The 27,739-nt window shown below is 42.5% G+C and overlaps 1 protein-coding gene across 1 annotated transcript in view; it reads right to left on the reverse strand.

The window, feature by feature from the left end:
• The window catches only part of htr2aa (5-hydroxytryptamine (serotonin) receptor 2A, genome duplicate a), a 104,542-nt gene that overhangs the window by 21,033 nt on the left and 55,770 nt on the right, over positions 1 to 27,739 (reverse strand). Inside the window, exon 2 of the mRNA XM_085374615.1 lies at positions 2,914 to 3,114. Within this exon, the coding sequence (XP_085230741.1) occupies positions 2,914 to 3,114 (201 nt within the window). The remainder of the gene's footprint in view (positions 1 to 2,913; positions 3,115 to 27,739) is intronic.

Consider the following 27,739-nt stretch of genomic DNA (forward strand, 5'->3'; position numbering starts at 1 on the left):
GCATCTTATGAGGAGCTGGCTGCAATGCTTTTGATGAATAGGATTGTACTCTTTTTATTCCTCTTCACTATATTCTCTCTTAGGTAACTTCGGTTTAACTGTTTATGAACTCAGAGAACTTTAATTTCTGCTGTTTTATCCAAGTAAATCATAGCAAAAGAATCCTGGCCTTTATTAGAGATCCGATATTTACAAAGAGCACATGTCAAATAAAATACAGCACTGATGTACTGCCTCAACCCTTGTGTCAAATCAAACACCAAATTGTCCTCTAAGTTTAGTTTACATGATGAGTTCAACAGTAAATTATTGAAAAATTAGCAAATATTTGAGTGAATATTTAATTTTTTATGTAAATCTGGTGAAGACAGTGTTGTTAATATATAGTATAGTCACATGATAAAGAAATCACATATTTTCTAGACTTATGGGCAGCAACAGTTGCTTCTCTAAGGTTGGTGATGTATTTCCTCTTTGACATTGTTTTAACAGCGAAAACTATATTTTTATAGATGTGCTCATATTTGCTGATGATCAGTTAATCCAGTAATTTGATTAGCAGGACATGGCTGCTACTTACCTTGTTATTTCCTGTGGAAGTAGTAAGGATGGAATTCGTTTTTCAAACATTGCTTCTGCATTTTGACTTCATTTTTGGTCAATAAAAAAAGACCTTCTTGCTTTGCTGTTCATTTTTATGTAAGTAGTTTTAAGACCCGCTAAATATACGGTCATTTTTATGATGCTCTTGCACATAACATCTTAGAATTAAGAGAGGCAACATTTTACATGTACATGGCTACATTTTTACAGAGACTTCTTTTAATTTCAGCAGCATAAACAATAAAGTAAAAGAATCCTGAACTGAAATAATAGATGTAAAATATGTAGACCAAGGCTTCTGCGAGTGATTTAGGTTTGGTGTAGTTCCACTGTTTTAAAACCTCAGTGTACTGACTTATTCCCATTACTGTTTCGACAGTGTGGCTGGGAAACTTTGGGGGAAATGGCTCTTAGCCTCAAGAAGCACATTATCCTCATTTCACCTTTTCTATACTTTAATGAAGTCAATAAAAGTGACTCCTTGTATGAATGCTGCTTTAGGCAAGCCACACAAGACTGCTAGCCCACAGTCTATGAAAACAGAATAAGATACAAAGTGAACTTAAATGTTCAATTAATTGCCTTTGAAATCAAGCACAAAGCAGAGGTTTCAAAAACCCTCTCTCGCTCTGACAGGAGCCGGGCCTGAATCCTCTGTAGATACTGGTAAGGACCACACCTTGATGACCTAGTAGATGGCTATATACATGGTTAGACCCCAGTCATATAAAGAGGCCAACTACCAGTTGGAAAGGAAAAGTGTAAATTCTACAATGCAAGTAGTTGCTGTCAGTCCCTAATGAGAAACTGGTTACAAAGAAATACACAGTGTTGCATTGACAACCTCTTTGCAATCAATTTGGTCTGTAGCAGGTTGCCGTGGTTGCCAGTAGTTTTTGTGTTTCCCTGCAAACACTAACAAACTACCCAAGAGCTGTACTGAAACTGTGAAATGTGTGATGTAAATCAGAAACCATATGCCTTCAAAGTAAAAGATGTTCCTTTGCAAATGAGTTAATTGCAGACAAAATGTTTACTTGTAAACAGTCTCTCTTTCTTTATTGCATCACAGATTTTTTTTTAAGTTTCACTACAGCTCAAAGAATGATTGGCAAGTGCATCTTTCATGCAAACTGAGAGTGAAAACTGCAATGTGCCAGCAACCAAAGCAACCATAAAGGGATGTTGGGTGCTTTCTGCTTTTCTTTAAACTTAGCAAGAGCCAGGAGCACCCAGCAGCTCCTCTTCAGGGAATACACATTTTTCTCTAGCAACTGGAGGCTGTCAGGGGGTCACATAGGCCTGTGTGACTGAGGCCTTATTGTACCTGGCAAGCTAGCATTACCCAGGATGATGTTTGGCAGCTTAAATTTACAAATTGGCAATCTTTAAATAATCTGTGTTTCACTAATTGTTGTGTCCCACAAGGTTTGCTCTTTGAGTTACTTATGGATTGTTAACTGGTGTCTTAACTCTATCACATACTTAGGACCATGAGTAAGAAGGGTCGCCTCTCTGTAAATGAGAAAATTTGAGCATCACGACCTTAAAGATCCGCTTAACATCTTTTCAGGTCTTAAGTACACATAAACAAACGTGATCCAAGATCTTTTCACATGACATGTCTTTTGTTTTGAATTTTATGCCGTGCTGCCATTTTTTACAGATTTTGCATTTCTCTGTCTGATGCTTAATACCTACAGTACAAGACAAGTTTTTCTATAAGAAACCTAAAAAAATAAACTATGGACACCTCCGGGTTTTGTTGACTTGCTTGAAAATGAGAGCCATAAAATCATAATGTAAGCATTATGACATGAAGGCTTTTTATTCACCGGGGAATAATCAATACTGGAGGAAATTAAAGGCTTTTCAAGCAGTGTTTCAGAAGAATGTGCTTTGATTTTTTGTGGTATTATTTGATTCATAACACTTTTCTGAACCATTTTATTTTTTGGTTAGATTTCAAAGTTGTATTCTCCCTGTTTTAAATCAATGTGAAGTGCAATATCCATTCTTGATCCACCTGCACTTCCAACATTTCTTGTCCATTCTCATTGCTTGTCGTAGCTTCTTCTGCCAAGACTCAAAATGTCCCACACTGTCATCCCATCATATCCTTGTTGCTCTCTTCACTGACATACTGCATGCTGCTACCAGTTGGTGTTTTCTCTCTGTTAGTGTTGAAGGCATCTCAAATTCAATCTAATGCAGCATTTTTGGCCTGTGAAGACTTCAGTATCCCACAATTTACTGACAGATATATAGACCGTAGATAGTTGGTGTTTAGGTCTGCATGTGTGTACTTACCCACTGAAATGGTCCACACTGCCATGATCTTGATGCGGGCCTTGGTGTGAGAATTGAAGCGGCTGTGGTGGATTGGGTTGCGTATGGCAATGTATCTATCCAGAGAAATGGCACAAAGGTGCATGATGGATGCTGTGGAGAACAGGACGTCCAGATAGATCCAGATGGGGCAAAGATCAGAGGGCAGGGGCCAACCGTAATCTACAGAAGGGCAGAGAGTACATATTTGTTGAATCTGTGAAAATAGCTTTACCTGGATGAACAATGGTGCTTTAGTCTCAGTGTTCCGGATGATATCTTCCAAAAGGCAATTTCACTGCATTGTATCAACAGTGATGCATTTTAGTGCTGTGTGGTGTCAACATTACATCTTCTGCTACTTGACTGATAAATATCTTTCTTCAATTATTTAAAACTGCATTTTTCAGGTTTTCCCCGAAGTTAAGCTTTATTTACACCTGACTGATATTCACAGACTTAAAATTAAAATTCAGTAGAGACCATTTATTGAGAACATGCCACTTAAAAACGTGTTTCAAAATCACTCAGAAATGGTACTTTTTCAAATACTGATGTTTTTAAGCAACTTTCATTTAAAATCACTCTTGATCTTAACTGTCAGCGCTTGACCAATGAGGTGAATCCATGAATGAGTTTGGGTGCACAAAATTTGGAATTAACAAAATCACAGAGGAGAAAAACACTGTGCGAGCTGCTGAAAATGTTGAAAAATCTCTGCATAGCATTGTTTCTGGCAGGCCGTAGCCTGAAGCTTAGCCAGCAATCTTGGCAGATCAGTTGTTTTCAAAATCATCAGCTGATTGCTCTGCGGATACTCAGATGAACATCCTATTGGCAAATCTCACAAATCTCACAACCTGCTTCAGCCTGCATACAGTGGGAGCTGTCACTGTATGCAGGCTCATGCTCCTTCACAAAGCCACCTCCACCCTCATTTCTTCCATATCATGCTATTCATGTTCTTTCTCACTTAATTAAAGTCATGTCATTGTTACTGATAAGACAAATCTGCAGCTGCTCTCGCTGCCTTTTGACTTTGCACATTTGTGAGTGGCAGGCCAGGAAGGTCTCAGAACAGAGTCCCACTTCCAAACATAAATTATTGTCACTGAATAATAATCTTATTTTATTTACTCTGAAAGGTCCTCAGAGAACTGACATTAGAAGAGATCATGATATGAAATTAAACTATTTTTCTTGGATTATTATCAAACAAGAATCCAGGTTTAATTTTGTTATAAAATGTGTCTGAGCAGCAGTACAAAGTAACACTCAATAGAATGCTTATCCTTTTTCACAAAGACCATTGAAATTCCCACAAGAGCTTGCATTTAAGCTAGTGGAACAAAGCCTAACCTGGTCATGACCTCACTGTTTTACTTCTTCATGGCTCAATCCAGTTTAGAAATGTAGGTAGTTTAAACCTCAACTGCTGCATTGGAATCTTAAGAATAATATAGTATTGTAATATGTGTAAAATGACCTCATGCTTGGGTATTTTTTTAGCAAGAAATATGCCCACAAGATACCTTAAAAGGTGGTATTTGTGCTTCTTGTTGATATATTTAATTTGCTGTCCCAAGTGAAGTAATGTTAATGCTTTACCAGTATGCTGCTTTGAAGAATTAGCTGAGCCTCAAAGTGAACGGTATGTTTGCATTCTCGTCTTTGCAAGCTTTATGTACTGTTTGAAAGAATCAGACCGAGGATAAAGGAGGCATTAAAATTTGTTTCCTACTGTATCATACAGGACTCAGAGACATGGGTGAGGAAATGGATTTTCTGCTTTTTAACACAGATTGGAGCCTGCTGATGTGGCTCGGGCATCTACACGGAAAGTATGGAACCATGGTGCATAACTGCAAGAACAAGAAAAAGCAGGAGGCATGACACCACAGAAGATGAAACATGAGGACTAACTGGAAAAATACTGTTACGGGGGTGATGAGTAAGAGAACCCAGACGCGGATCGCTCGTTAAGATTGAACAGTGTCTTTATTTACAGTGAAGCAAATCCAAAGTAATCCATAGTGCTAAGTCCCTTCCGTGCTCCCCTCGTGTGTCCATACGACTTTCGTGAACAGTGACGTCTCTCCTCTCGTATCTCCGTCTCACTCGTAGCCTGGAAAAAAGGCAAACAGATGCGGTTAGCCTCCCTCCGCTATCAAACGTTTGTCTAACACTCACTGAATTCGAGTCACTACCCGGCTTGGTGGAATACTCCAGCGCTGTCTGTCACTCAGCCACACCATTAAATAGTTCTGTCACAATGGTGGATGATTGGCAGCAGCTGGCGAGGAATCAGTTGCAGGTGGGACCACTCAGAGTGGCGGAACTTCCGGGTCGGACATCTCCCGTTGCTACGCAACTGCGTAACAACTACAACGGAGACAAAAACAGAGCGGGAGAACAAACACACACACACAGGTCGCCGGTCGGGGCACCGTCGAACCTGACAGTACCCCCCCTCTAATGGGAGCCTCCCGGCGACCCAGCAAACTTATCAGGGTGCCTGCGGCGGAAGTCTCTCACCATGGCAGCATCGAGAACCGCGGACCGCGGCACCCAAGAACGCTCTTCCGGACCGTACCCCTCCCAGTCCACCAAAAACTGAAAGCCCCTACCGCGGCGCCGGGCATCCAATATCCGTGATACGGAATACGCCGGCGAGCCGTCGATAATCCGGGCGGGTGGCGGGGGCCCGGAGGGCGGGCACAAAGGGCTGGTCCGGACAGGCCTCACCTGGGACACATGAAAGACATTGTGAATTCTCATGGAACGGGGAAGAGACAAACGTACAGTCACAGGATTCAACACGGCCAGGATGGGGAAGGGCCCGATAAAGCGTGGAGCCAGTTTCCTAGACTCGACCCTCAGAGGAACATATTTCGCAGACAGCCATACCTGTTGCCCGACCTGGTATGCAGGGGCCGGAGCACGGCGGCGATCCGCAAGTCTCTTGTTCTGCTTAGCGGTCCTCAAGAGGGCGGTCCGGGTGGCGCGCCATGCCCGCTGGCAGCGCCGCAGGTGGTGCTGGACTGAAGGAACCGACAATTCCCCCTCCGACACAGAGAGAAGCGGGGGCTGATACCCCAGGGAGGCCTCAAACGGGGAAACCCCAGTAGCCGCCGACGTGCTAGCATTATGGGCATATTCGACCCACGCCAGTTGATCGCTCCATGATGACTGGTTCGAAGAGACCACACAACGCAGCATCGCTTCGAGCTCTTGATTAGCCCGTTCCGCTTGCCCGTTGGTTTGAGGGTGGAAGCTGGACGACAAGCTGGCCTGGGCCCCCAGTTCCTTACAAAACTCCTTCCACACTCGCGACGTGAATTGGGGACCCCGATCGGACACGATATCTTGGGGAACCCCATGGAGACGGAACACCTGCTGCGTGAGAATCTTGGCAGTATCCAGGGCCGAAGGGAGTTTCGGCAGAGCAACGAAATGAACAGCCTTTGAGAAGCGATCGATCACGGTCAAGATGACTGTGTGACCCGAGGAGGGGGGAAGACCGGTAACAAAGTCCAGTGCAATATGAGACCACGGGCGGCTGGGCACAGGCAACGGACGAAGGAGGCCAGCAGGGGGTGAACAGGAGACCTTGTTTCGGGCACAAACGGGGCAAGCGGCCACATACTCCCGAGCGTCCTTCCCTAGAGTCGGCCACCAAAACAAACGTTGCAGAAAGGCGATAGTGCGGTTTTTACCCGGGTGGCAGGCAAACTTGGCCGTATGGACCCAGTGAAGGACCTTACTTCGGACCGCCGCGGGAACAAACATCCTCCCATCGGGCCCAGTGCCCGGATCAGGTTCCGACCGCTGGGCAGCCTTAATAACCCGCTCTATGTCCCAGGTCAGAGCCCCCACGAAGCACGAGGATGGCAGAATGGGTCTCTCCTTCTCGTCTGGGTCGAGATCCGGGGAAAATTGGCGCGATAAAGCATCTGCTTTAAGATTGCGGGAGCCAGGTCTGTAAGAGATGGTCAAGTTAAACCGAGTGAAAAACAGAGCCCACCTGGCCTGCCGGGCATTCAGTCTTTTGGCCGCTTGGAGGTAGGTCAAGTTCTTGTGGTCTGTCCAGATAACCACCGGATGCTCGCTGCCTTCGAGCCAATGTCGCCACTCTTCAAGCGCCAACTTAATGGCGAGGAGCTCCCGGTCTCCAACGTCGTAATTGCACTCTGCAGGAGATAAGCGACGTGAGAAAAAGGCACATGGGTGTAATTTTGCATTCACTCGTTGGGATAGTATTGCCCCCACACCTGCGTCTGAAGCATCCACCTCCACAAAAAAAGGTTGACTGATGTCTGCCTGTACCAACACCGGAGCTGAGGAAAAGAGGTGCTTGAGTCTCACAAAAGCCCGTTCAGCGCCGGGAGACCACTGGAATGGCTGCTTAGGAGAGGTTAGGTTGGTGAGAGGCAGGGCGACCTGACTGAAATTGCGGATAAACCGTCGATAGAAGTTGGCAAATCCCAGAAACTTCTGCAGCTGCTTACGGTTCTTGGGTTCAGGCCATTCCACCACTGCCCTCACTTTGGCCGGATCTGCCCGCAGCCGTCCCTCCTCGATGATGAACCCCAAAAAGGAGACTGTCTGCACGTGAAACTCACACTTCTCTGCCTTTACAAACAGCCGGTTCTCCAACACGCGCTGCAACACCATTCTCACGTGCTTGACATGGTCAGCTGGGTTCCGAGAAAACACAAGGATGTCGTCTAGATAAACGAAAACACAATGATTAATGAAGTCCCGTAAAACATCATTTATCATGGCTTGGAAGACCGCCGGAGCATTCGTGAGCCCAAAAGGCATCACCAAATATTCAAAGTGCCCACGATGCGTGTTGAACGCCGTCTTCCACTCATCCCCCTGGCGGATTCTCACCAGATGATAAGCACTGCGGAGGTCCAGTTTAGAAAAGATGGCAGCCCCCTGAAGGAGTTCAAAAGCAGAGGTGAGTAAAGGAAGCGGGTATTTGTTCTTAATGGTTATCTTGTTAAGACCTCAAAAGTCAATGCAGGGGCGGAGCGTTTTGTCTTTCTTCTCAACGAAGAAGAAACCTGCCGCGAGAGGAGAGGTGGACTGCCGGATTATCCCGGCCGCCAGCGAGTTGGTGATGTAGCCCTCCATTACCTCTCGCTCTGATTTCGAAATACTGTATAGACGGCTTGTGGGCAAGGGAGCGCCGGGTAGCAAGTCTATCCCACAATCGTACGGACGATGGGGGGGAAGAGACTGGGCCTTTTCTTTACTGAACACCTGGGCTAGGTCGTGATATTCAGCTGGAACTGCAGTCAAATCGGGAGGAGCGTCAGGTGAAGATGGGCTAGTGGACGTCTGGCTAACTGTAGCAGAACGTAAACACTGTTCATGACACTTAGGACTCCACCCAGTTATCCTGCTGTTCTCCCAATCGATCTGCGGGTTATGGCGTTCGAGCCAGGGGTAGCCCAAAACTAGCGGAGTGTGAGGAGCCTTGAACAGAAACAGGCTGATTTGTTCAACATGGTTTCCGGAAAGAGAAAGAGTCAAATCAGTAGTGCGATGGGTTATACTGGCCAAGGGGGCACCATTCAGCGCCGCCACCTGGAGGACCTCAGGTAAGGGTTCAACAGGTATGCCCAACGTCTGGGCCAGGGCTTCGTCAATAAAACTTTGTTCGGCCCCCGAATCGATTAAAGCACTACATGGGTGAATACAGGACTGGAAAATCAATTTGGCAGGACAGCTGAGGTGGGGCAAGATGTTTGCGGTAACGCCCGTCAGTATGCCCACGGCTACTGACGAGCAGCGTCTTTTCCCGACTCTGGGCATTTATCAGAAAAGTGTCCTCTCTTTCCGCAAGTGAAACACTCACCCCCCTGAGGTCTTCTCCGTCGGGCCACAGACCTAAAGCTGGCTCGACCGATCTGCATGGGCTGCTCCTCCTCCAACGGCTGTTCCTCCCACTCCCGTCTCCACTCGAGAGAGGGCCCTGCCGAGGTTTTGCTGCCGCCCGCTGGTCGCCGTCCAAACTCACGCCTATGCTCATCCAACTGAATGCACACATTCACCAAAGCACTGAGCGACTTAGGCAGTTCTCTTGAGGCCAACTCACGTTTTAGATTTTCGTTCAGGCCGTTTATGAAAGCCCCTCGTAGTGCATTTTCTTGCCAGCCGGTCTCCTCGGCCAAAATCCAGAAGTCAATCGAGAAGTCCGCTACACTCCTCCATCCTTGTTTCAGGGAAAACATGCGATGTGCTGCGCTGTCGGCGCTGGAGCCTTTGTCAAAAACACAACGAAATTTGCACAAAAAATCTTCATAAGAGATAGCAGGTTGCATGCTTACCACGGCCTGGGCCCATTGTAAAGCGCGTCCAGTCATTGATTCCACCATTAACCCCACCTTGGCTCCATCTGAGAAATAAGACCGAGGCTGTTCTCTAAAAATGAACGAACATTGTGTTAAGAACCCGCGGCTCTTATCCAGATCCCCACTAAACTTCTCAGGGGCCGGCAGCGGGTGCTCGCGCTGCAGTGTGGGAGGGGAAGGAGGCAGAGGAGAAGCCGCGGCTGTGCTGAGAGACGGCCCGGGCGACGGAGCATCAGCTGCAGCCCCAGGGGGAGTTAGCAAAATCCCTTTTAATTCAGCAACCAGCTGCCGTAACACAGTTTGTTCTTCAACAACATGTTTCATCATTTTTTCATGGCGTTCCAACATCTCACCTTGAATCGAGAGTTCTCGCAGAACCGGAGCGGCGTCCGCTGGGTCCATGTAAGTGGCTGGAGTATTCTGTTACGGGGGTGATGAGTAAGAGAACCCAGACGCGGATCGCTCGTTAAGATTGAACAGTGTCTTTATTTACAGTGAAGCAAATCCAAAGTAATCCATAGTGCTAAGTCCCTTCCGTGCTCCCCTCGTGTGTCCATACGACTTTCGTGAACAGTGACGTCTCTCCTCTCGTATCTCCGTCTCACTCGTAGCCTGGAAAAAAGGCAAACAGATGCGGTTAGCCTCCCTCCGCTATCAAACGTTTGTCTAACACTCGCTGAATTCGAGTCACTACCCGGCTTGGTGGAATACTCCAGCGCTGTCTGTCACTCAGCCACACCATTAAATAGTTCTATCACAATGGTGGATGATTGGCAGCAGCTGGCGAGGAATCAGTTGCAGGTGGGACCACTCAGAGTGGCGGAACTTCCGGGTCGGACATCTCCCGTTGCTACGCAACCGCGTAACAACTACAACGGAGACAAAAACAGAGCGGGAGAACAAACACACACACACAGGTCGCCGGTCGGGGCACCGTCGAACCTGACAAATACAGTCACTATACCTCATGTACTGAAAGTATGTCTATGTCCCTCAAAACTTAGCAATGTATTTCATAGTTCACATAAAAGCAGAGAAGTCTCTCTTCTCCTTTTATATCTCCAGGAAATTTTCCCATGAAGGGAGGTGGCTTCATGATAACCAGTGGCTAATTTCGTAGGTTTTTGCAGCTGGTCTTTCTAATATGAATAGTAATGATACACAGGGACAATATTTGTTTTTGTTCTAGACTGCATATTTGATTTAATTTAACTTGTGTCTGTGATAAAGAACATTAGCTGTGCTGTAGTGGTGGTTTTCATGGACTTGTGTGTTGTTAGCCTCTAAAAAGCTGATCACACAGTCACTGCAGAGTGATAAATGGAATGAGTCATACAGATGGAACAAGGCCGAAGGCTTTTAGACCCGCCGTGCTGCTCCTGCAGCAGTCATTTCTAAATATAGCCCTCTAAATTGGTCCTGAAACTACTCAGCTGCTGATGTAAATTATATTATATTATGAATATTATCACGAATGGAAGCAGATATGCTTTTTATGTTCTATAGATCAAGGTTAGTTTATTTATAGAGGTTGTTTCTGCACAGGGCAGTTCAAACTGCATAACACAGAAACAGAGCAGTGAAAATCAAAACTATAAAATCAAAATGGAATGAAATGAGAAATAGTGAAAAACTAAAAACAAATAAAAGCCTCACATTTTGACTGCAGAAATTTTTTTATTTACAAAGCAAATTCAGCAGTACCTATTTTTTTTAATTTTTTTATTAATCCTTTATTTATCCAGGTAAAAAATCTCATTGAGATTAAAAATCTCATTTCCAAGAGAGAAATTCTATTACATGGCAGACACGGAAAGTAAAAAAAAAAAAAAACAGCGAAGATTACTATTGAGTCTTTGTCACTGAAAGGGTTAAAAAACTGAAATTGCAAACGTTATCATAATTCTTTATCACTGGCCACTTTGGGGGTGTCACCCCAAGCAGCTCGCTAGTTCCATTGCACCAATCCCAATACATCAGGAGATGTCTATAAATCGATAAATGGCATCTGTAGATGAAAATGTGGTAATGTCCCATTCAATAAACACTTTTCGAAGAGATCTCAACAATTTTTGAATGGTACTCACTCTTGTGTCTTTAGTGATTAGCTAGGTTAGCTTCTGCTAGCTTAGATCAATACTCTTGCACCATTAGCAGCAGCACTTTCCTGCTCAGTTTGTCAAATGTTTATTCACTCTTTGCCCTCTTTTAGCATTAATGGCACTTAAAATAAATGTTATTGGGTTGCTTTGGAGATCAGACTAATTTATTTGGATAACTTAATCCACACCATAAACCCCCCTTAAACAACCCTGTAGATAGCCAGGCCCAAGTAGCCTGCGGGAACAAAGGTAGCTAGTCCTGGTATATTACCCCAGAAGCTGGGAAATCTGGCCAGCTGTGTGGCTATGATGAGCAAGCACCCAGTACTCCACCAAGCCCCTTTCCCCACAGAGCAACATACCTCTCAAATGGTCAAAGGAGCTTGCAAAGAAAAGCGTCTGGACTTCTTTAAGTTGCTTGAAGACGTCTCACCTCTCATCCGAGAAGCTTCTTCAGTTCTAAGGTCAAATGGGACTCTCCACCATTTGACCTTAGAACTGAAGAAGCTTCTTGGAAGAGAGGTGAAACGTCTTCAAGCAACTTAAAGAAGTCCAGACGCTTTTCTTTGCAAGCTCCTTTGACTACAACGACCTGGATGACTGAGAACCTTCAAAGACACATCTCTCAAATAAAAAAAACAAACAAACTCTGGTTATTGGCAAGACCAATCTTAGATTTACGAAGCTAAAGATTCCAGTGACTTTAGCTGATAGCATTCCAGGCACCAAAGCAAGTGACACTGAAAGGAATTTGACACGCTGGCTATGGATAAACGTGGTTTCTTGCGTACAACATAGTGTATAACCAGATGTTTACTCTAGATGGCATAAACTTGCTCTCCAGTAACACTGTGACAAATCTTGGGCTCATTCTTGACCAAAATATATCCCAATATGATATTGTGCAATATCTCTAAAATTAGAAAAAATATTTTCAGAGTTACACTGAAAAACTAAAACTACTGCATTTTTTTACTCCTAGCCTGGATTATTTCATTATCATCAGGTTGTAAAAGTTGTTTAAAAAGATTTTGTCGATCCAGAGCACTCCAGTAAGAATGCTGACAGAGAATAGAACAAGCAACCATATTTCTCCCATAATGCCTTCTCATTGTTGGTTCCTGTTAAATGAAGAACTGAATTCAATATCCTTCTCCTCAACTTCTCCTTCTCATGTTAAAGACATCATAGAACCATATTATCACAATAGGAGTTTTAATAAACTGAATGTGGGTGAAAGGGCCCTCTTCTGTGGAACTACAACGACACCGTCTCTAGTTTTAAGATTAGGCTTGAAACTTTCCGTTTTGACGAAGCTTATAAGGCTGAATCTAATTACTCTGAATCCTCCCTTAGTTAAGTTGCCATAGCCCTAGGATCCTGGGGGCCTCCCATGATAAGTGTTTCCTCTTAATTCACTTCTTTTTCACTCTGTGTTTACACCCCAGTATTGCATTTAACCATTGCTGATTCTTCTCATGTGTGCCTTTTGTCCTGTCTTGCTCTGCCTAAACCTCAACCACTCACGGCAGATGGCTGCCCCTCTGTGAACCATGAGATTTCTTCCTGTTAAATGTGAGTTTTTCTTTCCCACTGTTGCCAAGTGCTTGCTTAAAACTGATTTTCACAGCTAAATTGCTGACATTATGGTGAGTTTCAGTCCTCACAAAATGTAATCCTCCATGCATCTGCAGCCAGGCCCCCTCCTACTCTTTGTAAAGACCATAAGAAAAGCAAGAATAAATGCATCTACCATGTCTGCTTTTTTAAGAGATGTCAACAATGGCACTGAGGATTTGATGCAGATCTTTAAGGACAATTGGGACCTTAATTTTGCATAATCATGAAAAACGGAATGAATGTACGCATACAGAAACCAGCCCTTGATTGAATAAATCAGCTCATCCATGTGAATTTAACATCAGCCCATATAGAATATGTAGACAAAAAGTCCCTGTCAGTATCTGGGAGATTTTTTGTGGCCAAGTTGTCACCACCTCCCCCAGGATCTCATCCCAAGGGTGTTGACAAAAATAGATCCATAGCTGAGGGGATTAGAGCCAGATCATCGTGAGCACCATCATATTCCAGATCATGGTGGAGTGTTTACGCACCCTCCTCCTCATCACCTCCATTCTCTGTTGTTCCCACCATGCGACAGGTGAGAGACAACCTGATCCAGGCTTTTATTATTTGGAAGGAGATGACTCATCCACGTTGCTCGATGTCGCCATGGTCACCGCCAGACTCTCTTCTACCGCCTTCTCCTCACCGTCATCATCACTTCATCACTTCACTACTTTCCTCTTTTCCCGTAGATTTTTTATTTTAATCGCGCTGCTTATGTCATTGTCTCTGTCTGATGGTCATGTTGAACAGTTATTTCTGTCCTCTGTCTGCCTATATGTCCTTTTCTGTCTCTCTGACCTTGTTTTACATTTGTGAATCTCTTTTGCGCTCTCCTTCTCTATCTCTCAATCAGGCCCATTATACTCCAGCACTGATCACAAACCGTTTTCTTTTCTCTCTTTTATGGCCTGCACTTGTGCTGTCCTGTGTTTCAGGTGGGCAGATTCTGCATTTTATCAGATGAGATTTTAAATAAATGAAAACAATTTCCAAATTAGATTTAAAGAGCAAGCTAATGAGGCAACACGACAACATGAGAAGTTAGCAGCTTCCCAAAAGCTTTCAACTTTGTCCTCTGAATACCATAAATGCTTGAAGTTACTGATATTATCAGTACTAATATTGAATGTGTATAATTCATGCTGTATTAGATTTGAGGAGAACTCTCAGGGGTTTTACAGCCTTGTGTCTTATTCAGTTTTAGTGTCTATTTATTTTCCTACTCGTGGCAACTGTATGAAAATGATTTTGCATGAATTTTGATCAATGAAATTCTAATAACCACTGGATAATAGTTGTCCTATTGTCCCAGTGTTAGGTTACTGATGGCCAATAACATTGCATTTCTCACTTTAAGCCTAAACAAATCTTCTGTCTAACTGACTAATTAACCAACATACACTAAGTGGATATCAATTGAATGGTTAGAAGTTGTGAAATATTTCTTAATAGCACTTGCTGGTTAGTTGCTTATTTACCTTAGACCTACAGTTCAATTATATGTTCTAGTTTTAAAAAATATATCTTATCTGTCTCTCCTGTACTTTTTATACAATTTTTCCCATACACAGTTAAGGAAATGATATAAACAAATGTCTCTGCAAATGCACAGGCGCAACAGTTCAGACTGGCCCACCTTTTAAGGAGGTGACGGGGCACCTACAGACCTACACTGTGTTGCCAAAAGTATTCCCTCAAACACCCAAATTATTTAATTCATACAAAAGAATGGGTCACTCTCAGGGGCTCAGTCAATTCCTGTGTGGTGTCGTAATAGGATGCCACCTGTGTAAATAGTCCAGTCATGAAATTTCCTCGCCTTTCTACAGTCAGCTGTTGGTGGTATTCTAACAAAGTGGAAGTGATAAGCAACTCAGCCATTAAGTGGTAGACCACGTACAATAACAGAGCCATACCAGTAGATACTTGGGGCCATAATGCACAGAGATTGTCAATTTTCTGCATAGCCAGTCGTTACAGACCTCCAAACTTCACGTGGCCTTCAGATTAGCTCAAGAACAGTGCATAGTGTGCGTCATAGAATGAGTTTCCATGCCTGAGCAGCGGCATCCAAATGTTACATCAAAGACATGGATGAGTGAGTTTGATGTGGAAGAACTTCAACCCAACAGAACAACTTTGTGATGTATTAGAATGAAGACTGCGAGCCAGGCATCTCGTCCAACATCAGTACCTGACCTCACAAATACACTTCTGGAAGAATTTTAAAAAGTTTACATAAACACATCGGTAAACCTCATAGGAAGCTTATTGAAACCTGTGTATTAAGAATGTGATCTCACTCAAGTCCATATGTGTGTGAAGCCAGACGAGCAAATGCTTTTGGCAATATAGTATATATACATATGTATGCTGCGATTGTTATGATATATTTAATTTACTATAGTAATAACAGATAATAATTCCTAAACCAAATTCCTTTTGGTTATTATATACAGTTTTCCAAATCAGGATTAGTCAAAAAATATAAATAAAAATAAATGAATGGCATGTAAAGAAAACAAGATACTAAATGAAAAGCTGTAAGCTTTTAATGTAAACATATATTTCAATAGACCTACCGTCTTCATGTTATCATTCATTAAAAACTTCAGTTTCTGCTGAATGTATTCCCTTTGTGTCTAATGTCCTGGTCCTGGAGAATTTGGATTTTTTTTCTCATCTCCAGGCCGAACGATCAGGTGATCAAATTATTTTCAACACCCTGTTATTTCAGCCTGTCGCTTTTTTTCAGCCCATTAGAATAGCACATCTTCCCAAATTGTACGTCAGTTATTGATCCAGTGTCATTTGTTTTGTATTTAGCAGGTCTGCATTTTTCACATTGCTTTGCTTTGCCAATTCAAAACATTAACCATGCACACTGAAAAATTAAATTTGGCTTAAGGGTGTGTTTCAGTGTGATTCCAAGCTTTTACATGGGAAGAGTTGGAAACCAGTTACGTCACCCCAGGACACCTTGTGTTCCTATCAGATGCTGGAGGCTCTGACAAAACGTCCCTAAAAGGCCCTTACTTGGCCCTTGGCACCCAAGTAATGAACATCAGCTTGAAATAAGTCAGTGTGGAGACCTGCTGTCATTCTACACAGCTGGTATACACAGCTTTCATTTTGATGAGACAGAGCTCTGTTTTTTTAAACACATTACCTATACAGAGATATGAAAAAGGCCTCTATCATGTCTTGTTTTCACAAGGTGAATCTTTCCCGTATTGCAGAGCATTTGTGTGGCTGAATAAGCAAACAGTGTTTCCTAATAACTTAATTTGATGATTCATTGAACATTTAGTGAACTGTTTTTTAATTTCTGAATGAGATAATGAAACTTTAAATGGCAGCTGTGCTGAAATACACTCAGTGGGTAATAAGGGCAAGTTTCATTCAAATTAATAGTTTTTCTGATGACCAAGCGGTTTTTCTTGTCAGGTGCACATATATGTCCATAAGATGAGCTGAATTAAAGGGTTGCATACACTGAAGAAAAACCTGCATTAACACTGGATCTTATGTTTAAACAAGGATGTTGTGCTGTGGCTTATCCTCCATTCTCACTTTCCCACAGAGCAACACAAAGACAATCCCCCTCAGGGATCTACAAAGTATCACATTATTACTGGCTCCATAACTTCTGATAGCAATGACCTGGAACCACATTGAATTATCCCTCTCTGAGAGACTTCCCCACATATACCTAAAAAAAAAGAGGATAAGTTAAAAAAAAAATCTCTTAGGACCCACCAAGATGCAGCTGTTTGCTCCCCCTCCTGCTGATGCACAGAGAGCTGTCCTCATGAAACTGCTGCTGTCGCGTTATACCCAACATGTTCCGGCATTGTCACCTCACCCTTCTTTTTCTCAAAGAGCCACCAGTAGTTTGATGTTGCTGTTTCCCCAGCTTGTAAAGCCTCAACAGCTTCAGAGGTGTCAGACCGCAGGAGACTGTGACATTATTTCTCAGTGCCTGACACCAATTAGACCCAGTCAGCTCTGTACCATGGTTCAATCAGTGGGAAAACAATGGATTTTCTGCCTGTTCAGGTGACACAGCACAGTTCAAAGACCAAAGAACCGTTGTGTTCTTCGGGCTTTGTCATCCCCAGTTTCCTATAGAATAAAACATGTTGTTCATCTTGTAAATTACGATCCCCTGTTGGAGTCACAAAGTGGGATAAAACAGGGTGTGTTTTGGGGAAAGCCTACTTGGCTCTCTAAAAACCATAGTACCATATCAATGTGCAGCGTCCACTGCTCAGATTCACTGTTTGTTTGTAACTTCAGGCTTGCAGCACAATAACTTTGTGACAATCCTGAAAAAGAGGGGGGAGGGCTGTAGGGATCATGGGAAATTGGAAAATCATCGCAATTTTTAAGGACACACAAGACTAGGCTGAGATATGTCAAGTTTTCAGCTAAGAGTTCTTTGAGAATGGCTTGTTGGTGCAAAAATACAGTGTTATCAATGTCAAACATTCATTATCGTTGGCAATCTTTTGTTGATTAGACTACAGAAATTGGAACAAGTGATGTCTTTTTTGACATGCTGCTTGTAACAAAGTGCCTAAAGATGTAATTTAAACATGGTTCCTTGTTCACCTGTCTGTTACGTGCAGACAAAAAAAGGTCAGGTAGAAGGACTGAATGGAAAATAAGTGAAAAAGCAGCCAATGTCCAAAGACAAAGGTTCAGAAACCCTGGATATCTATCACTTAAGAGCACGTAAAAAAAAAAAAAATAGAAGAAAGTCTGTCTGCTTGGAAATATAAAGAGATGGTGTTGGCCTGAAACTTTTGCATGTACAGAACTGCATCTTTCAAAAAAGATCCTCCAGCTCAGAGTTAGGGCACATACCACATGGGTTCAAACGCATCCGGCAGTGAGTCTCCAGTTTAATTGTGGGACCTTGCCCCTTATCTTTCCTCATATTTCCTGCCTTTCTCTGCTGTGACCACCAAAAAACCCACAGTGTAATGAGATTTATGACAGAAATATCAGCAAGTCTTTGTTTTACTTTGATGAAAGCTTTTGTGACACATTTACTGTGGTTACAGGGTGAGACCGTGGAGCTGGAGAGCCAGCAGGTATAGTGGGATGAGTTGGGGTGTTTTCATTGTGAAACCATTAGGGTGAACAGTGGGTCAGGCTTTTAAATCTTCTTTGGGGTTTTGATGTGGTTTGTCTGGAGAGCTGAACAGCAGGAGAACCGAGCGCAAAGTATTGATTTGCCGATGGACACAGACGTAAATAGATTGGATCACTTCAGTCGTCTCTCAGGGAGGTTAAATCTGGGTGACTGCGCTGCGTGAATCCTTCAGACCGTTAAGCACAGCGCACGGTTTAATGTGACATAACCTACAGTTAAGCTGTCAAGCTGGAGGTCTTCAGCAGGTCGGAGCCCTGAGGAAGAACAACAAACATAAGTGAAAGATTTTATTTTTCATTTTTTTTTAGCTCTGTGTTAACTGCAGGTCTCAGATGTTTCTGGAGGGTTTATTTGTGTGTTTCGTTATGAGGTTTTTGTTTAAGTGCACTGCTCGAGTTACAGGAAGTTTTACGAGTAACATCTGCCAACTGCTGGTTAATAATAATAATAATAATAATAATAATGGATACTTTATTGATCCCCATGGGGAAATTACTTGTTTTTCTCTGCATTTGACCCATTCACTCTGTGAAGCAGTGGGCAGCCCACTAAGCAGGCGCCCGGGGAGCAGTGTGTAGGGACGGTACCTTGCTCAGGGGTACCTCAGGGTAGCCGTTAAGTGGATTCGAACCGCCGACCTTCCGATCATGGGGCGACCACTTTACCTACTGAGCTATCCCTCCCCCAGATGCCTTTTTCATACACACACAAAAGCTGAACTCATGCATTTTTAAGCTTGTTAAATTTTAGACTTGAATGACAAAACAAAAATGATGGAGTCTGACTCATAGCTCGCAGCAGTGTAATCTTCATGGGAATAAATCCACCAGGAAAGAATATTAAAAGTGAAAATGGGAAACCAGAAGATAAATTATTAAACATTTGATCCTTCACTGTCCTAAATGAAATAATCAAGCCGATATTTAATAATTTATTGCTTCCTCTGCCACTTAAACATGCCCTTCTGTGTCTGCTAGTGTGATTCTGACGTTATGTGGAAACTCGCCCCATAGCACGCACTAATCCCACTGTTGGCAGACATGCTTTTATTTTAGAAAAAGTTTAAAGATGCACTGATGTGTGTCTCTGTAACTGTAACTGTGAGATATGAAGCTTGCAGGTTGATGTGCACCAGGATGTGGGACATTTGCTTGCTTCTCCCCAGACATTTCTATTTATTTCAGTTTAGTTTTATTTATATAGCGCCAGCTCACAGCAGTGACCCCATGGTGTGTTATATTGTAAGGCAATTTGAGTTTTAAGATTGTAGTCAGGGTACAAAAGTCTGCACAATACAGCACCACAAATGGATGGGGCTCAGCAGGTAGAGCAGGTCATCTACTAATCAGAAGGTTGATGGTTGATTCCCTGGTTGCTCCAGATGTGTTCGATGAAGCGAGAATGTTAGATAGAAAGCACTTACATGTAGGAGGAAAAAAGTGCTTGTAAGAAAGTGACATGCTGTATAAAGTGCCTCGAGTTCTCACGTCGGTTTGAAAAGCGTTATTTAAGAACCATTACATTTACTATCACAGGTCCTGGCTACTTGAGGAGATTACAATCATATTTGTTTGGGTCAAGTATGATCTAGTATGGACTCGAGCCTCTGGGGTATCAAAAAAAGATAAATATGGAAATAGTTTTTTGCGTGTGAAATTTAGAATCGCTATTTTCTTTCTTCCATGTTCTGATTCACGGTTCAGTTCAGCATTAGGGTAGAAAAGATCATTTCTGGCAGTGATGTTTTATAGACATTAATAGAATTAACAGTAATAATATAACAGAAAATAGGGCAAAAACATGGTAAGTCCACTTTAGGTCAACATTTTCCCCCAGACTTTTTTTTACTGCTTTAGAGGACGCACCGCCTTAAAAGTCACCAGCAAAGGCCTCAGTTCACAGTTAAGCACTGCAGATGAAGTCTTCAGAAGTTCTAGTACTTGAGAAAGTACTGGTTGTACTAGTTGTGTCCTTGGGTCAAATGGTCTCAAATGGGCCTGATTTTGAGCACTATTATCTCACTAGACAGGGACATTATTTTATTACCATTATGTTACATGCACATTTATTATTTACATGTTATTATTCCACCCCTCTTCTTTACCTCTTCAGTTTCCTATTAAATGATCAAATGGGTATACAGAATGGACAGATAATGGATAGTCCATCCTGACACTGTTGCTGTTAGAGTTTTGTGTCTGTAAGGGTCTTTTTGAGTTGACTCCATTATAGATGGGGTTAAATTGTATTCAGAAGTCTTCGTGACAGATCTGGCTGTCCTCACATCATTCTCCTTTGAAAGGTATCATTCTGTTAAGGCAGATCAGATTTTTGGAATTCAAATGCAAATTACATGAAAAAAACTGCAGCACTTTTATCTAACCTTGCAATATGTGGCTACTTATACAGTATATATGCATTTCTAACTCAGTTACTAAGTTTTGAATCTAAACCCTGGCTAGAAAATGAATGAATCCGAAGCACTCAGAACGCAATGGAGCCAGATACTGAAGCTTAGAGATTTGTGATGTAACTCATAAAACTGGATCAGTGCAGATGAAGAAAAGAGACAAACACGCTTTCAGACTTTCTCTATGCAGAGCCAACATTTGCAAACAGATGCAGATTTTTAAAGTAAAGACAAAGAAGAGGCTTGGAGTGGCAGGGTGCAAGGTTGTCTGGGTTTTGATTCGAAAAGGATCGCAGATGAGAAGAAACAGAACATTGTCATCATTAAGAGGGTGGGATTTCATCTCAACAACGAGAGCAAACAGCGAAGAACAGTGCAAAGGCTCAGTCAAGACCTTGTTCTTGGCCAGGTTTGTGTGCTTTCAAAAGCGAAGCAATATGAAAATAATTGATAGAAGAAGAGCGACAGGAAATGGAGAGCGGGAAAATGAGCTCCCACAAGGGCAGAGTTGCAAACAGAAAGGTTGATTTGATGAAAGAAGAGCAGAGAGAAAAGACAGATACAGAAATCTGCTGAAAAGAAAGAGGAGGAGAGGAAGGAGGAGAGTTTGTGCAGGAAAGATGAAGACAGATGATCACGTACAAACACACTCAGCATGAATTCTTCACACTGACTCATGTTCTCTCTCTCTCTCTCTCTCTCTCTCTCACACACACACACACACACACACACACACACACACACACACACACACACACACACACTCTTTGATTTTAGAAAACTTCACACTGATCTACATTAATTTCCTGAAGACTTAAACCTAATGATGTTAGTAAAGAGTTAAAGATACAGTCAGTAAAGTTTTGAGGCTATTGTAAATGCGCAAATGATTAAATTCTCATGAATGTATGACTAATCTTTTAAAAATATATAGGACAGGGCACCAGTTTGTGAAAACTGCCATGTTCCCCCACCATATTTCAGTATAGTGGAACATCTCCCTTTTGACTAATAGAGTTTTCCATAAGTGGCCAGAAACTGGCTGTAGCATCAATATCGCATCTAATTAACGTTACTTAACAAAATACAGTGGGGCAAAAAAGTATTTAGTCAGCCACCGATTGTGCAAGTTCCCCCACTTAAAATGATGACAGAGGTCAGTAATTTGCACCAGAGGTACACTTCAACTGTGAGAGACAGAATGTGAAAAAAAAAATCCATGAATTCACATGGTAGGATTTGTAAAGAATTTATTCGTAAATCAGGGTGGAAAATAAGTATTTGGTCAATAACAAAAATACAACTCAATACTTTGTAACATAACCTTTGTTGGCAATAACAGAGGTCAAACGTTTACTATAGGTCTTTACCAGGTTTGCACACACAGTAGCTGGTATTTTGGCCCATTCCTCCATGCAGATTTTCTCGAGAGCAGTGATGTTTTGGGGCTGTCGCCGAGCAACACGGACTTTCAACTCCCGCCACAGATTTTCTATGGGGTTGAGGTCTGGAGACTGGCTAGGCCACTCCAGGACTTTCAAATGCTTCTTACGGAGCCACTCCTTTGTTGCCCGGGCGGTGTGTTTTGGATCATTGTCATGTTGGAAGACCCAGCCTCGTTTCATCTTCAAAGTTCTCACTGATGGAAGGAGGTTTTGGCTCAAAATCTCACGATACATGGCCCCATTCATTCTGTCCTTAACACGGATCAGTCGTCCTGTCCCCTTGGCAGAAAAACAGCCCCATAGCATGATGTTTCCACCCCCATGCTTCACAGTAGGTATGGTGTTCTTGGGATGCAACTCAGTATTCTTCTTCCTCCAAACACGACGAGTTGAGTTTATACCAAAAAGTTCTACTTTGGTTTCATCTGACCACATGACATTCTCCCAATCCTCTGCTGTATCATCCATGTGCTCTCTGGCAAACTTCAGACGGGCCTGGACATGCACTGGCTTCAGCAGCGGAACACGTCTGGCACTGCGGGATTTGATTCCCTGCCGTTGTAGTGTGTTACTGATGGTGACCTTTGTTACTTTGGTCCCAGCTCTCTGCAGGTCATTCACCAGGTCCCCCCGTGTGGTTCTGGGATCTTTGCTCACCGTTCTCATGATCATTTTGACCCCACGGGATGAGATCTTTCGTGGAGCCCCAGATGGAGGGAGATTATCAGTGGTCTTGTATGTCTTCCATTTTCTGATGATTGCTCCCACAGTTGATTTTTTCACACCAAGCTGCTTGCCTATTGTAGATTCACTCTTCCCAGTCTGGTGCAGGTCTACAATACTTTTCCTGGTGTCCTTCGAAAGCTCTTTGGTCTTGGCCATGGCGGAGTTTGGAGTCTGACTGTTTGAGGCTGTGGACAGGTGTCTTTTATACAGATGATGAGTTCAAACAGGTGCCATTCATACAGGTAACGAGTGGGGGACAGAAAAGCTTCTTACAGAAGACGTTACAGGTCTGTGAGAGCCAGAGATTTTCCTTGTTTGAGGTGACCAAATACTTATTTTCCACCCTAATTTACGAATAAATTCTTTACAAATCCTACCATGTGAATTCATGGATTTTTTTTTCACATTCTGTCTCTCACAGTTGAAGTGTACCTCTGGTGCAAATTACTGACCTCTGTCATCATTTTAAGTGGGGGAACTTGCACAATCGGTGGCTGACTAAATACTTTTTTGCCCCACTGTAACATGTAAGACAAGGTAGCAAAACAGACAGCTTCACTTTTCTGTGACTGCTGCAACTCAAGTTAGACTGAGTCACTCACACACATGCTAGAAAAGCTAATGGGGACTTCATTTTTAATCTAATAGCTGCTTTTAATGCTGCTGCTCCTCTTTTATCTGCTTTCAGAGTGTTTCATCTGCTTAGTGTGCCTGTGCCCTGTACATCGACTAACAGTTTGGTTCTCTGTTTTAGGCCTAACAGGTTGGTGACCCCCTGGCAATCTCCCATCATTAGGGTAAAAAAGTGCATTCCTTAAGCAATTGGTCAGTGGTTGCTGAAGTTGGCTGGTTGTTTTGTTGAAACTGGTCACAAAAGACGGTACTGCCCTGTCCATTTTGTGATTGCTTTGGTTGCTAGCTGACTGCTACAGTCTGCTGTAGTTTAGAAGATGCTGACTTGACTGCAAACAGTTGTCATTAACTCTCTGAGCAGCAGTGAAACCTGAAAAAGTGCAACACAAACTGAAAGCAGGGAGTGGAAGTTGTATCTTACTTCTGCAAACATTTCAAAAGGAAAAACTTTTACTTTGAAGGTGAACAGTCTGTTTCCAGTTTCTCTGCAGCCTGCATGTGTTTGCAGACAAGTCATCGTCTTCCATACAGGGAACCTGTGACCAGTGTTGGGGAGTAACGGAATACATGTACCGCCGTTACGTATTTAAAATACAAAATATGAGTAACTGTATTCCGTTACAGTTACCGTTTAAAAAGGTGGTATTCAGAATACAGTTACTTTGTTGAAATAAATGGATTACACTGCGGTACTTTCCTGTTTCATTTTGTCGCGGGTCAGGACTGTTTGGGTTTTGTTTGACAGCTACATTCTTTTGTTCCAGGCGGCAGCGTTACGGTTGCCATGGTTACAGGGCGACGCTCTCTCTCTCTGTGACTGTGTGTTTCCTGGGTGAGAGAGCGCCTTTTCGTTGTTGTTGTTGTGCTAAGCTAACAGGCAGAATGCTACAAGCATAGCTCTAAAGAATGTAGCATCATGAGCAGTGTAGTCCGTGCTGCAGGGAGAATGGACTGCCATACACGTTATGTGTCTGTGAGCGCGAGGAGGGAGAAAAAGGGGAGTGGAAAGGTACGAGTTGTCGTCGAGGAAAAACGGGAGCTGGAAGCATGTAAATATAATAATAACCACTGCAGCCAAGAAGAGTGCCTGATGAGCCCAGTTGTAAGTAAGCTATTAAGACTCGACTGTACACCGTGTTCGTGTTTTCCTCCGAAACAATAAGTTCCGGTGGAGCAGCCTTTCAACACCTCTCTCTGTCTCTCGCAAGAAAAGTTGACCCACACAACAAAGTAAAGCTATTTTTCGGCTACGAGCCGACAGGGACCCTGCCGTATTAGTCAGAGGTCCCTTTACTACAGTTCGGAGTCGCGGACCTTCAGTAATAGTTATAAATGACACAGCAATAGTACATTCACGTTGTTGTAAAAAGCATGATAATATATTAAGTAATCCAAAGTATTCAGAATACGTTACTGTCATTGAGTAACGTAACAGAATACGTTACAGAATACATTTTGGGGCATGTATTCTGTAATGGAATACATTTTAAAAGTAACCTTCCCAACACTGCCTGTGACCAACCAAAGTAATCACAGAGCACTACATACTACTTTGTGAACAATTTCCTGTTAGCAGCTGCCACCACCCTTCAACTTATCACAGACAACCTTTTCTGGCTGCCGATTGGCAGGTGGTAACTGACCGGTCAATAGGCCTGTTTTAATGATGCTTTGGCAAAGAACTTCAAAGCAGCTAGCGACATCCAAACCTGTTGCAAATGGTCTTGGAATACCCATTTTTCATGACCAGTGGTTGACATATTCAGTTTATTTCAATTGTATTTTTATAGCTCTATATCACAACAACAGTCACTTCAGGGCTTTTTATACTGTAAGGTAAAGACCCTACAGTAATACAAAGAAACCCAAACACTCAAACCTCTACGAGGAAGTTCATATGGCTGCCATTGGTGTCTAGGCTTGTGACCTGGACCTTCTGCAGTGAACTGCCCCGCTGTCAGAACTCTTGATCCATGCAACAGTTGATTATCACAATTAGAACATATATAAAAATCTATTAATGTGACAGGCTTTGAGTTCATGTCCTGACAGGTTACATTTTCACAGGCAAATTCAGACACAGGTCTTGCAACATTGAAGAATTTGCAACTCGCCATCCATGCCAAGTAAAGTGACCATGTCCTTCCACTAGAACAGCCTTTAATGTCTAAAAACCAACAATATATTCTTTCTCAAACTAGAAAAGAACTCTCATGTGTTGTTTATTAGTGACAAACATGCTGTCAACACTGAAATGTTTAATGCCAAACCTAGGGAAGCATCAACACAATGGTTAAAGGTTAAGTATCATTTCCTTCGGCACTGGAGGGGTTTAACATCAACAGTTGAAATGTATACTCTCCTGGAAAATGTGAAGAGAATTATAATGGTAATCATGTTAAATTCCCAAATTGGGACTATAAACCATTAATTCGGGGTTTCTACTCAGCCCTCCCGCTGCCTTGAGGTCTAAAGAGCTGTATATTCAGATGCTGCTTTTTATTCCAGAAATCAGGGTGGAAAATGCTCAGCTGCAAATGAAATTGTTCCCCCAGAGAACCACAGCACCCAGCGGAGCTGAGAGAAAGCCTCAGCCAGTAATTATTCCAGTGCTCCATCTAAAGCATGTTTGTGGTGATAAAATAAGTTGATTGTGCTAGTTTTGAAGAGCAGAATGACAGCACAGGAGATGAAACGTGAGGAAAGCCAGCAGCTGAACAACAGAGAGCAGAGACACTAGTGAAGCATGCGGAGAAAGAGGCAGGAGGTTTGCATGGAGGCACAGAAAAGGAGTCAAAACTCAAATAACATAATGATGACAAGAGCCACGAAAAGGAAGAGACAATGTTGAACAAAAATGAAGTGAGTGAGGCATGAGACCGAAAGGATCAGAAGCAGAGAGATGGAAATGCTCACAACTGTATAAATAGAAATAAAGCACAAAATTAGCTACACTTGTAGTAAAAGACGGTGAACCACCTGAGATTTCTATTTTTTCCACTGAGGTCTTAAATTTTATTTTCATTACTGACTTATTACTGGTTTTACTCCTGTATCAGATTGTCACTCACAGAGGTGGGACCAAGTCATTGTTTTGCAAGTCTCAAGTAAGTCTCAAGTCTTTATCCTCAAGTCTCAAGTCAAGTCTCAAGTAATGTCAGGCAAGTCAGAGTCGAGTCTCAAGTCACTGGTGTAAAAGTCCGAGTCAAGTCACAAGTCTGAAACTTTGAATTTCAAGTCCTTTCGAGTCTTTAAAAAAAAAACAACGAAAAAATAATGTTGCAGTTATATGCTAAATGTAAATATTAGACCATGTAGTTTTTAAATCTGTGTTTTTCTCAACACATGACAAAATAGTGAACTTAGAAAATATACACAAATTGTGAAATTGCACCTCTTTAAAATGCAGCTCAATTAAACCTAGCTCCAAGAATAATTTTCACCGACAGTTCTGAGATAAGCTGCATGTTATTCTTGGATGCGGTTGTAGGACTGGCTTTAAAATCGCATGACAAAAATATCATACATATTAAAAAAAACTGCATCACCAACGTAGCCTGTACAACATTTGCTAGTTAGATGAAGTCAGCTATCTCATCGTAGCATATTTATATGCATATTTATAATCATACGGTTCTTGGAGTGAGTGCACACACTCATGAAGTTTAGTAACTTCAGGTCACTGCAACAAGCCCAGGTACAGTTTACCGACGGATGGGTGCAGGACCTTGAAATGCACCGTGTAGAACGAAAGACCATCGTACATATCATAAGTTTACCAGTCTCACAAATTGTCGTCATAAATACACATTCCTTAACCGTTTATTAATAGGACCTTTGAGCTCAACGGTAATTAATTAGCAGTGGAAATAATTTCTGGTAGCATCACAGAAATGTAGCAGTGACAATAATACTGTATGCTGTAATCGTACTGGGCAATTAGTGATACAAAAAAACTGTTTTATCCTGTGAATAAAAGTATATGTTTTTGTCAATGTACCATAATAACAGAAGCGAAACGCAATATTGTGTCAGGACAATTCACTATTTATGCACAATAAATAAAGGAGCATAGCGCGACAATTTCTGTTCAGCGCCAGACTTGCTTGTAACCTATATCACTAATTATGTTATGAAAATGACGTATTAACTACTAAAAAACACTGACCTTCGTGTAAATGCTTGGAGCAGACTAACCTGTGAGCTGGAGTGTTCTGGGACGTTGTATTTGATCTTTGAATGGCTGCAATCCAGGCCATCCGTCGCGTCTTTGTTACTTCGGAAACATGGCTAGAACAATTTCTCTTCAACGACGTAATCCGATAACAACCGATCTC

Source organism: Diplotaxodon limnothrissa, linkage group LG16 (genome assembly GCF_057381915.1).
Source record: "Diplotaxodon limnothrissa isolate DT_005_m linkage group LG16, D_limnothrissa_male_GT1.1, whole genome shotgun sequence".
Lineage (NCBI taxonomy): Eukaryota > Metazoa > Chordata > Actinopteri > Cichliformes > Cichlidae > Diplotaxodon > Diplotaxodon limnothrissa.